General features: G+C 32.7%; 1 protein-coding gene across 1 annotated transcript; it reads right to left on the reverse strand.

Annotated features, from left to right (window-relative positions):
- Positions 1-1087: 1087 nt before the first annotated feature.
- On the reverse strand, positions 1088-17078 carry LOC106126178 (sodium channel protein Nach). Its single transcript, XM_013323670.1, has 9 exons — positions 17003-17078; positions 16438-16598; positions 15931-16057; positions 9216-9380; positions 4127-4244; positions 3758-3811; positions 2756-2900; positions 2427-2533; positions 1088-1721 (listed from the first exon to the last, which is right to left on the reverse strand). The coding sequence occupies exons 1-9, from the start codon at positions 17042-17044 to the stop codon at positions 1465-1467; spliced, it is 1176 nt and encodes a 391-aa protein (XP_013179124.1). The 5' UTR covers positions 17045-17078; the 3' UTR covers positions 1088-1464.
- Positions 17079-17759: the final 681 nt, after the last annotated feature.

The raw sequence follows: 17759 nt of genomic DNA on the forward strand, positions 1-17759 counted from the left end.
ACGTTAGCTCGTGCAATGTGATTAGGATACTAAGTCAATTATCGCTGTAACGTTTTTAGCCTTGGCGTCGAGCGTTACATTTTCACGGTCGCAGAAAATTTGTTCGCAAGCACTTTAGATGTTCACTATTTTTTAAGCTTCGAACAAATAGACAAGAAAGTGTGAGTCTTAATTAAAAAAGAACTGTAGACTAATCTAACTAATATTATAAATGCGATTTTTTAGATGGATGGATGTTTGTTTGAGTTACCTCCAGAGCGGCTGAACGGATTTCAATGAAATTTGGCATACAAATAGAACATAGTCTGCAAGAACACTAAGGCCACTAATTTTTTTTTTCAAATCCGCGCGGACATAGTCGCGGGCCATCGTTATAATCTATAATTTCAAAATGATTCGAGATTTTACTTTAGTGAGCACCTCAAAAAAACGTGCTATCAACTTCTGATTATAAAATCTGGTTGCTTCACACGGCAGCTCTATTTAGTTTGTGGATCGAATAATGTGGAAATTACAGTGAATCTGAATAAGCGAGAGTCCAAGAGACCGCGATATTTCTCGCCTGTAAAGGTCATTCTTCGGGACCGGTCATCTCTCGCTTATAAAGGTTTCTCTCCTTCAAATAAAACTTTAATGACCACACATAAGTATCGTGATTCACTGACGTTAATTAAAAATTATCATTTTTTTTAATTGCTCTTATCTGTATTATTTAAGATATTCATTGTGATAAATATATTATTCAAATATATACATATAGAGTGTATATTCGTATTAAAATAATTTACACATTTCACATCGCCAATACAAAAATATTCGAAAATAGGATTATTTAACAAAACTAAATCCAAAATATAAATCTACTGCACCTTTGCCAAGTTTCATCAAGATCCGTTCAGCTGTTCTGAAGATACCTTCAAATGAACATCCATTCAAACATTCGCATTTATAAAATTATTAAAAATAAAATACCCATTTTATTGTTTTAATAACTTTATTTGTTAACAATTAATAGCAAAAACATTTTAATCAGAAAAATATTAATAAAAATTTAAGTAATAAATTACACACATAATTATATTCTATTCATTGCATTTATACTAAAGTCAAGGTGAACCTTTAGAATAAACACTCGCATAACAAACAACTATCTTTAACTAAATATACAAAGTTACTAAACTTTTAACAAACGTCGAATGCAGAAGTGAAAACTTTTAACAACATTATTTCCACATGAAGACACGACTAAAATGTTTATAAACTCAACGAACATCCATATTTTCAGTGAAACTAAACATATCAATAGAAGATATCAAAATTATGTTGACATTACGAAGTCGTACAAAATGTGCGTTTTCACTGCCCAAACACAAGTACAAAAACATACTACTATTTCAATTTGCTTTCAAATAATTAAAGGGATATCAATATTAAGGTATTCAGTGATAACTATCCTATGTAGTCTTAATACTTTTCTGCCTTATGTACGTCTTCAAGCCAGTTGTAAATTTCTTTATTATTTCTATTTGCCATAATTTGTTTTTTAGCTTCCGTCACATATAAAAGGTTACTCTTTGCCTGTTTGTATCTGTAACTATCTTTGTCCGGTTCCACTCGATTTGATGTATTGTAGAACATACGAAATGTAAAAAATAATATAAAGTCGAAGCCTGATATTAAAGTAAAGCCAAGCATCAGACTTAACAACCCGCCAAAGGAAGCTGCAAAATATTTATTTAGCATTACAATATGTATGATATTCATTGATAGAAGCAAGCGGTCACTGATTTCGATAAAAGAGCGACATTACCACTACCTATTACATCTACAGTAAGATCATCATCAGCTCACCGAGGAGCTCCGAGCCTACCCAAAGTTAGGGGTGACTAGGCCATAGTCAACCACGCTGGCCAAGTGCGGGTTGGTTGACTTCACACATATCAGTAAGATAAATGGTGACAATCATTACCTTACATTTAATGGATGGGACAGAGGACGAACAGTAAAAGAATAGATCCGTTTTCTCACTTGAGAAAGGAAGTAAAAAAGTACAATAACAACATGTATCGAAAATTATTTACTTACATCCTGTATTTAAAAATGTAATACAAGTTATAAGGTTCAATAATAATGGTGATGACCATTTATAGTTATAAATACAACCTTATATGGAATTATATGCATTGGAATTGATTTACTACACTGATTGTCAGCTTCTTCATTACCACTGTTTCATTATTCGAATCAGTAATTCAGGAAAATACAAGCATTGATTTTTATTTATAAAAATATCGTTGGCTCCTGAGACCAAATTCTTTGTATAAAACATAACGACATCCCTGTCTTTATCTTTGACAAACAACAATATGTTTTAATCTGAGACTTTGGTATCAGAAATCCACGGTAAGATGGATAGTATTACATACCAAGTATATTTTGCCAATTTAAATAAACGTCGCGACGATACCTTGTAGATACTAAATCATTGAAAAACACATTCAACAAAGATCGATTCTCCAAATTAACATGATGTCTGTAAAAACCATAAAATAATGAGTAAAACATAAAAAAAATGAACCATAGTTTTCTTTTCTTTTAAAACCCCTTGCAAGAGCACAATTATTCAAAAAAATCAATCAGACAGTAATCTGATAAAGCTTTATGAACTTCGTCGGTAAGTACATTGACGATGTTCTTAAACTAACGAAGTTCATAATGCGAGATGAATTTACTAAGCCATTTTCAAGTAACTTACAGCAAAGGTAGTCTATTTAACGGCAAGTTCATTGCCAACTGACCAAATGCCACTTCCAGTGGGTAATCAAAATGCTCGCATTCCGGCAAACATTTAGTGAAGTCTTTTAAAATTTTATCGCGGACGGTCACGTCTTGTAGTGGTACTGTAGAAAAAAACTTATTTTATATTTTCATACAACCACTCTACTGTATTTAATTCTCTTGTGTATCACAACAACTATGACACTCGAATTCTACACTTTCATAGATTAAAATCTGCCTTAAAAAATACATACAGAAAAACGCCAATCTCAGACCTAGGCTTATAAATAATTTAAGTCAGCCATAAATATCACAATATTGTGACATTATGACCAATTTTTTTTTTTTTGAAAAAAAAAAATTCAATGTAACAATATGTGCTTTACCGTTGGTTTCTGAAGCCCAAATCTCTATATAGAACATATCGTCATTATTGTTATTTTTAACGAAACAAAAATAACAATAAGTTTGTAACAGGGATTTTGATCTCAGAAACCCACGTTAAGGCATGTAATTATATAAAGAAATAGTGGTTGAATAAACAGCTAACACTGGTTTTGTGTCCAAGGAAAGGTAGGTAAGTAGGTATGTAGGTACTTTTCATTATAATCTCCGGCGAGGAAACTGTGTTTGATGTAGAGTAGAATTCAGAGAATCCGAACTCATTTATAATTCTATTTTCATTTTCATCCAGCTGACTTATAACTCATAGTAGCTGTCGTAATTATATTGCGATGTCAGTATGTAGGGGAAATTGCAGACAAATTACGAGTGCATAACATAGGTGTTACAACATTTTTGAAGTTGCGTATCGAGAACGCAATTGTTTTTGTTTCACAGTTGAATAGAAATGATAAAGTAAAAATGAAAAAAAAAGTTTATCATTAGAAACAAACTTTATATCGTTCTAAACGTGTACAGGAAAAGTAATGTAAGGAATAAATAATTATATAAAACTAAAGCAATCGTTATACTTTACCTACAACACTTTCGAGACATTGCATGTCTTTAAAATTACAAGGTCGGACAAATTCTGAAATAAAAACGGAATAATATTACAATGTTCTCTTTATGATCAATATTACACTTAAGGATGTGATAAATTAAATCAAAACAAAGGGATGTTTGTCGATCACAAATTGATATATATTTAACGTGTTTAGTTATTTAGTTGTTACAGTGCCATACAAATTTTATGACGGATCGGAATATCGTACGAAGGACCGAAATCAATTTTAACGGCAGGCCTAATGCAACACCGGGCACACTAGGGCACGTTTTCCTCCAACTATGATCCGCCATAAAGTTTGAATCTTGTAATATCTGCATTTTCATTTAAAAATCTTACCTTTGTTTTGTATAGGAAAATAGTAAGGTATGCACTGACAAATACTTTTTATTATTTTTATATATTCATATGCTCTGCAGTTATGAAACGAATACTGTTCGAAATCGCCAACTTTTACCTGAAATTAATAAAAAAAAAGATTAAAAAATTATTATTGAATAATGCCAAAAATATATCTATCCCTTTCTATACACATATATTTATTTTTCAAACGTGCGCGTAATAACAAAATGGATTGAAATTTTATTATATTTTATTACGCTGTTCGTGCATAGTTCGGCGTAGTCAGCCGATCGATAGTTAAAAGTGCGCTTCGTAACTCTATTTCGTCCTCGTGCCCTAACAATTCCATTAGGTTATCAGCGCGTGGAATATTATACAGTTACTAGCTGACCTCTGTACATATCTTGCATAGTATCGATCTCTCGCCGAACACTTAATTAAATTTTCTCTCGAGGTAACTTAAGTGGGAATCGATCGATTGCATTATAAACACGTGTAACCTCTTCATAATAGCTGTTGCATGTACTTCAGTTTTTTTTTATTATCTGTTAATTCGTATGTTAATATAAATAGATGATGTGACAAGAATTATCAATTATATTTCTATTAAAAAAAGAATTATAAAAATCGAAGCACTAGGAGTTATGTAGTAACTAACACATAAGAAAGACTACAGACGAATGACTTGGACGACGGACTTCGTTTTGAAGTCGGTCAAAAAATTAAAATAAGTATAATATATTCAAGGAAGAAAATCGCACAAGTGGTGATAATGCGGAAAAATGGTTATCATTTTCAAGAAAATAATTTCATGTAAAATGGTCTAGAATAATAGAGGAAAACAAGAGAATGCATACATTCATTAGAAAGAATAAACAGAGATCAGACAATTTTACTCCACGTTTAGTTACATGTAACCGGAACAAATGCCAAAGGCTGCATGCAAGGATTTAATTAATTGGTCTGCAAATCAGAATTGTAGCTTGTGCAATTTGAAACTTCAACATCACTAAATGAACTGAAGCAAATATTCCAACAATGTAAATAAGACGGATGGATTAATTAAAATTTAAACGTCTTTTACATGTTGACTCGTTTGAAAAGCGTTTTGATGCTAAAGGCAAATTAAAGTTACTTCAATTTCCTGAAGTACCGTTGCAAACTTATAATTAATCATGTTATCCGAGTACCATCTTTCGCGATAACTTCAACTCTACAAAAACAAATAAAAAGCGTGGTAAAATTTTACGTTTTAAATTTTCTATTCCCATATTTCAAAAAGTTGCGCCTTGTGACAAAATATTTGCCAATTCACAGCTTTTATAATTATCGGTAAAATCATAGTAGCATAAAATACGTAGCTCAAATTAAAGCAAGCATGAAAAGTTTCGATCATTCGGAGCGCCGCAGAGACTGGAGCATTATACGCACGTAGTACCACATAAATACGTACAGTAAAATGTTTAATTTTCTTTCCACTTCGGATCGAAAATCGAAAGCAAATTCGCCCTACGAGTTATAACATATTAATGCTATGACAAATTTTTAATCTAATTACTTTGTAAACATTAAACGACATTTCAATAAAAAGTAAAAAAAAATGGTTCTCAACGAGCTTTCAGCCAGACGATATTTTCTTAGCATAGTAATACTATTATAGTAACCTACCGGGCTTCTGAGAACTTATCTATTGCATGCCGTAAGCTAAGAGTCTGTCAGGAAAAAACCTACTCCCTAAAAGGACGATATCGCATCTGCAATTGTTCCGGTGTAGTCGATGTCCATGGACTTCGGATTATTTCACATAAACGGAGGTGTTCATCTGCTTCTTTATAAAAAAAAAAGTCTTTGTATATTAACACAAAACTTTAAGACAATTTCTATTTTAAATCTAATATTATAATTTTATAAAGGGTAATTTAACTAAAAAAATAAGCATCGCTTATCCGAGGTAAAATGAAGGTCACTTTAACAAGCTTATAAAATTCAATTCCACGGACAAGGTTTTACCGTCGCAAACTATTTAGTTTTATGTTATTTAATTAACGTTAACGATCCTTTTACAGAGAATTGTATTGCAGTTCAATTCTGTATTGGAATTTATAGAAATACATTTTAGTAAAGAAAACTATTGTTCAATATTGTCCTTCTTTACTAGTGATTCAAAGAATTTCAATAGAGGGGGTCATAGGGGTAGTGGGACTGATATTATTTCGCGGACACGTACCGTCGCTTACCCTGACAATAGCCCACCAATGGGCTCTAAACTAGTCGGTGCCGTCACCGGACGAACATACGTGAGTGATTAAGCCGTTCATATATTAAGTAATGATAAAGTCTAACGAAAGTTTGAATATTTTTTTTTCTTTAGCATTAATTTAGCGTACGATTTTTAGTGTGTTGTCAAAAGACTTCTAATCTCCTCGACATGTAGTTGATATATGATAATTATATCAGTCTGTCGAATTCTTTGGTTTTTCTTTTTATCTATTATTTATCTTCAGTAAGTATTGATTACCCTTACATCTATTACTTTAAGGTCCTTCGTACACAAGACGATGTAAATTTCGAAAACAATTTTAATCGCTAATCGATTAACACAATACAATCACATAGAAATTCGCACAGTTACGCGTCGTTGACATTTCTCTCTGTGGCCGTACCATGAACGCATTGACGCCTCGTGTACCGCACAGTCATTCATGCTAACCTTTATAAAAAATAGATAATAGCCGATTCTCAAACTTACTGAATATGCATATAAAATTTCATAAAAATCGATCAATCCGTTTCGGAGGAGTACGGTTACTAACATTGTAACCTAGAATTTTACATATAAGATTGGTCGGTCAATTGTTGAAAGCATGACGCAGAGCTTACGCCGCGTCGTGTCGACCGGAGTGCCCTGATGCATGGCTAAGTTGGAAATATTCCTTATATTTACGTGAGTGATGTGAACAACATTAAGTTTCGTGATAAATATAAAAGTTAGACACTGACTAAAATAATACCAACTGTATTCAAAGAGAACGCATTAATAGCATGTGATATGAGGATTAATAAAAAACTTATCAATTTTAGTTTTACGTCAATTGCTTCACGATTACGCATATTATTAAAAAAATATACAATCGCTTGATGAAAATCATTGATTGATTAATGTTAATGATTTACAAAGAAATTTCAAACATAAATTCGACAAAGCAACCCAACTTGTATTTAGCGTATAAAAAAAGTTGTTTAAATTAAAAAATCCAACTCTACAGAGTACATCGTGGTTTTCAATCATACGTAGAAAGAATCCATTAGAGAACGTTGGTAAACATTAATTTGTGCTCGGACGATATTACTTTATATGTGAATAAAAGCAGGGATTATTTGAAACGTGAAGCAAGTTAATTAAAAAATATATTTCTTCAAAGGATATTTTTTCTTATTTGATAAAATGTTCGTCTAAAAATTGCAAATTAATGCTTATGTAACTGAAAGCCTCATATCACTGGCGATAAAACTAAAGTCGCAACGTGAGTGATAATCATTATATATCTAGCTTTTTTAAATATATATATTGATAATAATTCGAATAACAGCATCTTTATTTTTTTTAATCACGACCGTCCACCATTCACAACGCGTGGACATCGCGTTATCGCCGAGACTTTCCCACTCTCGAGGCCTCGTGCCTGCCTTATGTTAGACGTGACAAGGCCATAGTCAACCAAACTCACTGCGACTCGGTTGACTTCTACTTGACCCTATAACATACAGGAAAGATATATAACCAAACTATTTACTCAACAAAATCGGTTAAATGGTTTAGACTGCGGTCAAAATGAAAATTACAAGAAACCAACATAAATAAATTACACACTCGCGTATAACCTTTCAGAGTCTGTGTGGTTGTGTTGCATAATGGATTATGTTTACTGTATTTTCCAGTATATTTTCTCTCTATAATATAATACGATTTGAAACAATACAATGTCCGATACCAGACCTCACTAGAATGTTATTATCAGCCATGAACCGTAAATTCACGAACATTGATAACAAAAAAATGATATTATATTAATTGATTACCATCTTACGATCAATCATAATTAAAAGTATTAATTAACACACCATTCTTATAACAAGATTATTGTAAATCCTGATAATAGATGGGAGATCATGTCTTTATATTTGCGTATTATATTAACTCATCATCAGCAACTATACATCTCCACTGAGGGGCTCGGGGCCTACCCTAAGTCACGGGTGACTAGACCATAGTCAACCATGCAGGCCCAGTGCGGGTTGACTTAACACATATTGAATTTCTTCTCAGATGCAGGTTGTATCACGATGTTTTCCTTTATCATTCATCATCATTATTAGGAACTTTTAATAATATACATCAATATTTAATACATTATTCACGAATAATATGGATATTGAAGACTAAAAGATTGCGATATGTTCAATAGTTTTTTTTTATTAAAAAAACAAGACTGCATTTGGGTAATAAAGCGGAATAGTATATAAAAATAAAATAAATAGAAATGCTAAATCCCGATCACAAATAACAAATGACACAACATAATTGATATATATTAAATAGTTCTGTAAAAAAATTATACGTGATTCGTGCTTTAAATACTTTTATAAACATATAGCGTATTTTATGATAAAATATTTTAGTATGATAAATTACATAATAACTTTGGGGGTCAAGAATATACATTAAATACATAATCATATAATTATCTCAATGCGGAATGTGTTATCATTAAACAGAAAAAAAGAAAAATATGTATCAAGATACGTTCGCACTGCAGAAACATTTCCATAAAAACATATCATTGTCTTTAACGTAGACTTTCCATTACACCGTACCTCTTTATTATATAATAAGATGTCGCTAACGACTCCGTCTGCGCGGAAGTAAAAAAATAATAATAAGTCGCGTATGTGTTCTTCAGGGCTGTGTTCAACATCTACGCCAAATTTCAGCAAGATCCGTTTTGCCGTTCCGGAGATACCTTCTAACAAACATCTATCCATCTAAGCTTTCGCATTTATAATATTAATAAGATAAAAATCTCACCTCATCATTATAATAACATTGCCTTTCCTCAATAGTGAATGACTTTAAGCCTGGTGTTGTATAAGTGCGCTCAGGTGATAGCGCCAGTAATACTTCTGTCATAGGATTTACTAGACGTAACGTTGAATCGAAATCAGGCACATTGTAGGCGTTGTCGATAAAAACCTGAACAACAAAATAACACATTATGATATACTAGCTATCGCCCGTGACTCCGTCTGCGCGGAAATTAAAAAAAAATAATTAGTAGACTATGTGTTCTTCCAGACAATGTTTTACATCTGTGCCAAATTTCAGCGGAATCCGTTCCGACGTTAATGAGATACCTTCAAACAAACATCCGTCCAAACATTCGCATTTATAATATTAGTAAGATAAGATTAATATAAAACTCGACGTGGGCAGGCCTTCCGCGAAATGGACTGTTGATCTGGTCAAGGTTGTGGGAGTATCCTGGATACGGGTAGCACAGGCCCGAACATTTTTGGGGAAAGACTACGCCCAGCAGTCGTTGTCTCATGGCTGAACAAGACACACAATTTCCTAAACAACAAGTAATAATCTGATATTCCGTGTTACTGCTATAGTAGATTTTAATTACTAATGCAAAATAAATCAATCATGTAAAACAATGATTTATGTTTGTGTATTTCTGTGCAATACGTTTTTGCAGTTGAAAAGCTACGCTACGCTCCATTAATTAAAGCTTTCAGCTCATGATAAATAAGCAATTAAATAAGTCGTAGAAAAATGTAGATAGTTAATTTGTATGTGGATAGTCAACTTTTATTTGATATACAGAAAAAGAACAAATAAATGGATCTCTTATCAAAAGTTATAGCAAGTACGTTGCATTGTATTTGGGCAAACAATTTATTACCGCGCCAATTGCTCTTTGTTGAGCACGTACTTTATCTGAGGGATAATCGGCTTCGGGTTATAAAACTTGTTGCATTCTAACACATTTTTGAGACTACCAACGCCATCTATTGTATATTTAATGAATATATTAATTAAAATAGGCCGATTACTAAAATAAACTCAATAGTCAAATTAATTCTTAAAACTGTATCCCCTCTTACAAAAAAAACCTTTTAGCATTATAATTGAACAAAGCGCAAAATTGAAATTAAGACGAATAGCGTCCTTTTAAGACTACTTGCTCCATCTAGTGGACATTTTATAAAAAAATATCTCAAGCAAACTCATATTTCAATACGGAGAAATAAGCTCAGCATACGGCTCTCGTACTTCCTTTTTTAAGTCCTTTAAAAGCCGTATACCCTAATGAAATGATGTATCGTATGGTTCCCGACACACAAAAAACACATGACTAGCCCAAAATGATGTATGAAGATTTTAATATCGGACTGGACTTTATAAATGTATGTATAAATACACAATTAAGTACATCAGTGCTGTATTAACATTTATTTCCTCGTTCGATTTTAAAATCAAATCCGAAATCGACATTTTAATCTATTTTAATTAATTAAAAAATAATAGATTTTAACAACTTCACCTCGAACGATATCATCCAATCGAAACATTGCATTAAATACAATCTGATTATTAAATTGACGCATATATTATCCACTTACAATATTAAGATTACATACACGTGAGTTCCGTTTCTTTAAATTACAAAATCTTTTATATAATAACATTTTATTGCACCAATTTTTTTTTATCAAGAAAATTTTGCTACGGAATACTCTGCTTTCAATTACTATAAAAAGAAGACCGTCTAAAAGTATCAATGTTGCTATTTCTTTTTTAATTAGCAACTCGTCGTCGTCTTCGAGTCGCTCGAAGCTACCCCTAATTAAGGGTGAAATTGCTACGCAATAAATCAGGTAAGTAACTATCAATGGTACATTCGAAGGCAACTTTATATATATTTTACTGAATGCCTTTGCCTTTTTAAAATACGAATCTTATTAATATTATAAATGCGAATGTTTTGATGGATGGATATTTGTTTGAAGTTATCTCTACAACGGCTGAACGGATCTCTTAAGACAATGTAATAACACAGATAAATTAAACGTATATATTTTTTTTATAACAGAAGGGGGCAAACGCAGCGGGAACACAGAGGTGTTCAACGACGCTCATTTATGTGTTGATTTTAATAGATAATAATAGATATTTATAGTTAGAAATACATTCGATGCTATTAATCAATAACAGGAGTAGAAAATAAAAGATAAAAAAAAATATCAAAGTTATCGTTCGATAATAAATAAAGTTTCATCAATCCTAAGCATGAAACAATAATATCATAAGGCAACATACAAACTAAAAATGTATACTTGGTCAAGAAATTGTAGCATGTCGCACCGCACACACGGCCCGCAACGGATTGTTGATATATGCCGTCTCTAGAGACGCGCCGAGCGGATGATGGACGCAGCGCTAAAATCCGTTGCGGCCGTGCGTACGTTGCGTGCGGTGCGTCCGGCTCGGGCCAGTAATTTTGCATCACATACTAATATTATGATTACTACTACTTATACTTAAGCTACTTTACAACTAAGTGTTTTAACTATAAAAACTTGTTCGTTTGAAAAAAAAAATCTTATTCCATTAAAACTTAAATTTAATATAATAAACACGTCTTATTTTCCAGCGATCGAATGATTTGGTAGAATTTAAAATATAAAATGAATTTTAGCTGCGTATTTAGCAGGGCATAAAATTTTCCATGTTCCATATTAAATTATTCAGCTCTGACCTACGCGTTTTGTTTCACTTTAACGCACATTGTGACGTGACATGTAAGGTTAATGGGTTTGGAATTATAGGTAGTTCGAGGTGACAAAGCGACGCCACCGCGCCGCGCCGCGCAGCGCGACAATAATTAATCGATAAGGTTCTTGCAACATCTTCTGATTCATTTTAATCTAACGAAATAATTTGTAAAAGTATAGTTAAGTTATTATAAATTCAATTCACGGTACTACACTGTTTCACTTTAACACTTATTTTATGAAAATTATTATGAAGCTCGGCATCGATAGCAAAGAGGTTTAAGTACTCGACTCAGTGACGGCGTTAGAGTACAGGTCCGAGTTCGATCTTTGCTAAATATTTTTCGAATTTCACATGTACATTATATACTGAAATATCTATACTAATGTCATAAAGAGAGATAGATTTTAATTGTTTGCATTTAATAAAATCCAAAACTACTGAACCGATTTGAAAAATTCTTCCATTGACAAGCTACGCTAACCCCGGGTGATAGAGGCTAATTTTTTTTTAAAGATTTTTTAATTCCCCGCGGACGAGGTCGCGGACACCTACTACTAGAAAATAAAGTGACATGATATTGTTTGCGCGACGTTTGCCTAATTTTAGCCCCCTTTCCCTTTCCACCCATTTCTTATAAGGAAAGGAGGAGAAGAGGAAGTTAGTTGGACACAGGAAAGATGCATATGAAGAGGAAATATCGTCTTTCTGTGAGAACCGTCCTCCGTCAAGTTAAGGTAGTCAACGGTCGCTTCGCTATTTCGGCGAATTCTGACCCCTCACTGATCTATCGCCTTTTCATATAAAAAATGTATTAAACTGAAAATTCGACTTTTGAACTTCGACTGGAAATGAAACAGAGACGTCAAAAGGAATGTAAAGAGGCGTAGCTCTAAGCATAGCGACTGGATTGATAAATAGCGAGTTTCGATTCCGGTGAACTGTCTATAACTTGGGCTACTTTAGTAAAAATTTTACTATACCCCCTTTGTTCTCATACATTCGTTTGTAGGTGGCCTTAAAAATATTTACCTCTGAAGGTCATCAGCTTACGGATCCTGAGTACGGTTCCGGTACGGAAGCCTTTCGTAGATAGAATAATCACAATCGAGTTATAATATTTTTTGGTATTTTTTTTTTAAAGCAATGGCATTTTAAAAATATACTTCATAAAAGGTGTCTAACGTAAAAAGTGGTGCCATCTAGTGACAGTTTTATTTTTTATTTATGTAAGTATTTTTAGGGGAACATAATTTTGTTTCCTAATGCAATTTTTTATCTGTACAAATTGACCTTATCTGAGAATAGGCTATTTCATAATTTGACCGGCCATTTCATGAAATGGTAGAGCTACATTAAGAAATAGACAATAAAATTTGTCGATTACATTTTCGTTGATAACGACGTTTTAAAACTGATATTTTTAAGCTTTAGTTAGATACGTTTCATCTTTCGCTGATATAGTTATAATACAAATTTGTAATTTGCTTTTAGTATAACAGTAAAACAGCACGAGCTCACGGCGCACTAATTTAATTAATACGGATTCAGCGAATTAATCACAAAGGATAATTGTAACTGTATTGTCAGTAATTTGATTTTATTTATATATACAATTACTAGCTGTACTCTCCATTCGTTGCAATGACAAAATACAGAGATTCTCAAAGGTTTTTTTTTTCGTTTGCTAACAAATTTAGTTTTTAACTATTGAACCCTCAATTTTACCCAGCCATTGAACACTGCTGGATCTTCTGGATATCCCGTGGACACCAGGGGGTTCGCGTTTAGGAATTATTGACCTAAATACTGATTATATTTCACTAACATGATTTATATGCGTTACCATTTTTTTTGTCTGTCTACCCCCAAGGCCGCGTTTGTTCCGGAAAAACTTGACCAAATTTTATCGAGACCTTAACAGAAAGGTAGATGATGCACATTAAAGGAAACTTTTTCATTTTCCGAGCGTTAAATCAGGGCCGATTTCTAGTGTCAATCAAAGTCATAATGCTTGAACGATTAGATTTTAGATTTTAGTGAACCTTACCTTCAAACAAAATCAGATTATTGTTAACTAAAACATAGTCGACATACAAAAATAACAGTATTTAATTTACAATACCAAAAATCTGACGTACAGAACAAGTAAATTTTGTTATAAATCAACCTTTATTTGTTCCTAGAATTTCAAACTGTTCTCTAGGGATAAACATTACGTTCTATACTCGGAAATACGCTTTAACACAAAACTGAGCTTAATTAGTACCAAGCTTTTGTTTGCAGAATATGCATATTTAAGGTTCGTATTCAAATTTAGATTTATGTATAATAATTTCTATCTGCTACTTTCATATGTATATTAACAACTATATAAATATAATCAGACACATGTTTTCGCTTATTTATAAAAAAAAAACTATTATATATTATCCTATCTTCAATGAAAACTTTTATCTTAGTATTTAAAAGATAAAATTATGCGCAGTATCTAACACTGACAATAAGGATATTGGTATAAAAAAAATGATACGTGAACGATACATCGCGATTAATACATAATCATTTTTATTATAACTACCGTAAGGCTACACTTGCTAATATATTTTTGTAACTTTAGTACAAGTATATTCAAAAATACATTTTAGTAAATAGTAGATGTTATAGATAGATAGACGTTTTTGTTAAAACCTCACTCTTTAAATAATTTAAACAGTGAGCTTTTACCAAAAACGTAGTCTCTAGCGCCATCTGTTGTTCGAAAGCACTAAATAGATTGAAAATGCAGTAGAAAATACTTGAGCTACGATTATGAGTCATTATTTTACACCACCATCGATACAGAGCAGACACCGTCGCCATCAATATGGCGCCAGTTATTTTAAATAAATTAAGATGCATATGACCTTAGTACCTGTTTCCACTTTGCGATTAACCACGCGTGCTCTGGCCGGGGATGCTATGCTGTATTAAATCACATTAGTAGGCAGTCGCACGCGGCTAATTGTTTAGTGAAAACAGGCACTGGTGTCCTTACACGTCAAAAACAATATTTCATGGTTCGCTTGTTAACGAATGTCGCGACAAAGTAAACACATTATGAATATTCCTGTGCTATCCTGTAATTTATATTGAAACTTGAAGACATTTCTTGCACAATATAATAAATTCGTGCAGCAGTGGGCAGACAAAGGGTGGATGATGATGATGATGGTGTTGATGACGACTTACCTAAGAATAAATTGAGTAAATTCAAAAGCTAACAATCTTTACCCTTTTCGGTATCTGTACTTTCTGGCCTCATTTAAAAATCTTACTTTTTACTAATATTATAAATGCGAATGTTTGGATGGATGAATAGATGTTTATTTGAAGGTATCTTCAGAACATTTGCATAGATCTCGGTGAAATTTGACAGATATAGAATATATAGTCTGGAAAAACATATAGGCTACTAATTAAGTTTTTTTTTAATTCCGCGCCGACGGTGTCGCGGGCGACAGCTACTTTGCAATAAATATTATTTTTAACCCGGAACAAACAAGCGTTATCTCTGTATTGATAAAACAAATGCGATTATTTGTTTATCTTTGAATATTGCATCGAAAACGCGTTCCTTAAAAATCAAATTAAGTAGTGATTATAAAATATCAAAATATACTTGTAAACTAAGGGTAATTGAAGAGAATATCTTATATACTGGCCATCTACACCTGATTTAAAATGCCTTTTTCTAAAAAAAAAAAAGTCTTTATAGAATTCGAAAATCTGTGTAGAAATTGATATGGAATTATGTTGCCGGTGTTATACCGTATGTTATTGCAAAAAAAAGGTAATTTAACACATGACTTCCAGACACTTTGTTTACGAATTTTAAACTTTGATTTGCCACTGGGTATTTTTGTGAACATCCGTGTTACAAGTATCAAGGCAGTAGACATTTAAGATGTATATTTATTACCAGGGTTCCAGTCGTTGCCAAGTTTGTACTGTAATAATCATCGATTTCTGTTCTAATCAGAACTGTCAAAGCTGTCTCATACCCACAAGACGCGACTCGACGTGGTGTAGGCATGTAAATTAGATCGCTGAAAAAAAGAAATACAATAAAAACAAGATTCTTCCTGTACCTTTTTCCTCTCTTTTCTGTTAACGGGACTGTGTAATTAGTTTGGCAGGGAACGAGATGTGAAGGAAAGTAAAATTCCGTTGTAATTGGTAACATGTCTGCATTTAAACTTATGGGAGTCTTATGGCGAACGCTCATTTCGCTATTTGTGCAACATTAGGTAACACAGGTAAAAAGTAGGTAGTGGAAAATTCCAATATTGTATGGTACGAAGATAAATCAGAGGCTTATTAGTTAAAAAGTAAAAAAGCCTATGGACGCTTAACTTTGAAGTAAGTTCCAATATACGCATTTTATTTACCAAATTAAATTTACATATTTTTTATAAATAATACTTACGCATTGCGCTTTCCCTCTGCTGTTTTAATTGCAAAATAATTAAATGTACAACATATATTGAAGCCGGTTTTTATTTGCTGGAATAATTGTTCGCAACGATATATCTTCGACTTCCACATACAACGTTCTATCAATTTGGCGCACGACGATGTTGGTGAAAGCTATATTTGGTGAAGAATTATCATCAAAATTTCTTAATCTTACTAATATTATAAATGCGAATGTTTAGATGGATGTTTGTTTGAAGGTATCTCTAGAACGGCTGAACGGATCTCGATGAACTTTAGCAAGCATATAGAACATAGTCTGGAAGAGCTCTTAGGCTACCTATGATTACGCAATTGTGTACAGTTCCGGTGGGATTCGTTTGATTTACACATTTACTCAATAACTATGCAACGGATCAACACATCTTATTGAAATTTGGCACAAATGTATAACATAGTCACGAATATAGCATGGTATACTCTTCCTGTTTTTTTAATTCTCGTCATAACGGTAATGTTCACAACTTATCGCATTAGTTGTTTACGGATAAAAGAGAAACAAAAATTACTATACTTACTTCGTAAAATAATGATTCAATACTAATATTATTGTTATCCATAACATCTTGCAGGATACCCAAATCATGTTTTATATTATTTGATACAACATTATTGGAATGTAATAAAGGTATGAAACGTAATGTTTTAAAGATAAATTCTTCCGTAACATTCCTCGGCAAAGTCCTTGAAAATGGTACTAAATCAATATAATTTAAATACTGAAATATAAACTTGATTAAATAATAAAAGTATGACTAAAATTAAGATCGTTATGCGATCAAATTAAATACACTTAGGTAAGTAATATTTTGTCGCTTTACGATATTTTGATAAGAATAGCTGGCAAAAATGCGGCCGGAACACACAGGTTTTCAACGACGCCCATGGACATACTCAACACCACAGGAACTGCAGATACGTTGACGGACGAAACCGTAAGCTCGATTCTTTTAAGACTCTGAGTTAGATTTAGAAATACCACCGAGCATAGACCCACATCGCAAGGCAGATAATTACTTATTTATTACTAATCATCATCATCAGCTCACTATACGTCCCCACCGAGGGGCTCGGAGCCTACCCTAAGTTAAGGGTGATTAGGCCATAGTCAACGCTGGCCAAGTGCGGGTTGGTTGCCTTCACACTTATCTTTTAATTACTTCTCAGATATGTGCAGGTTGCATCACGATGTTTTCGTTCACCGTATAAAAGTCGGATAAATGTACATATAATATGTAAATCGGAAATCGAAAAACACATTGGTACATAGCGGGA

The sequence above is a fragment of the Papilio xuthus genome, unplaced genomic scaffold (assembly GCF_000836235.2).
Source record: "Papilio xuthus unplaced genomic scaffold, Pxut_1.1 DF825017.1, whole genome shotgun sequence".
Lineage (NCBI taxonomy): Eukaryota > Metazoa > Arthropoda > Insecta > Lepidoptera > Papilionidae > Papilio > Papilio xuthus.

Excerpts from the sequence above, each read along its gene's own strand:
- LOC106126178 (XM_013323670.1), bottom strand. The coding sequence starts at position 17,044 with ATGGATAACAATAATATTAGTATTGAATCATTATTTTACGAA. Across the intron at positions 16,599-17,002 it reads TTGAATCATTATTTTACGAA|CTTTCACCAACATCGTCGTG; the intron begins GTAAGTATAGTA and ends CACCAAATATAG. Across the intron at positions 9,381-15,930 it reads TGGCAACGACTGGAACCCTG|GTTTTTATCGACAACGCCTA; the intron begins GTAATAAATATA and ends TTTGTTGTTCAG.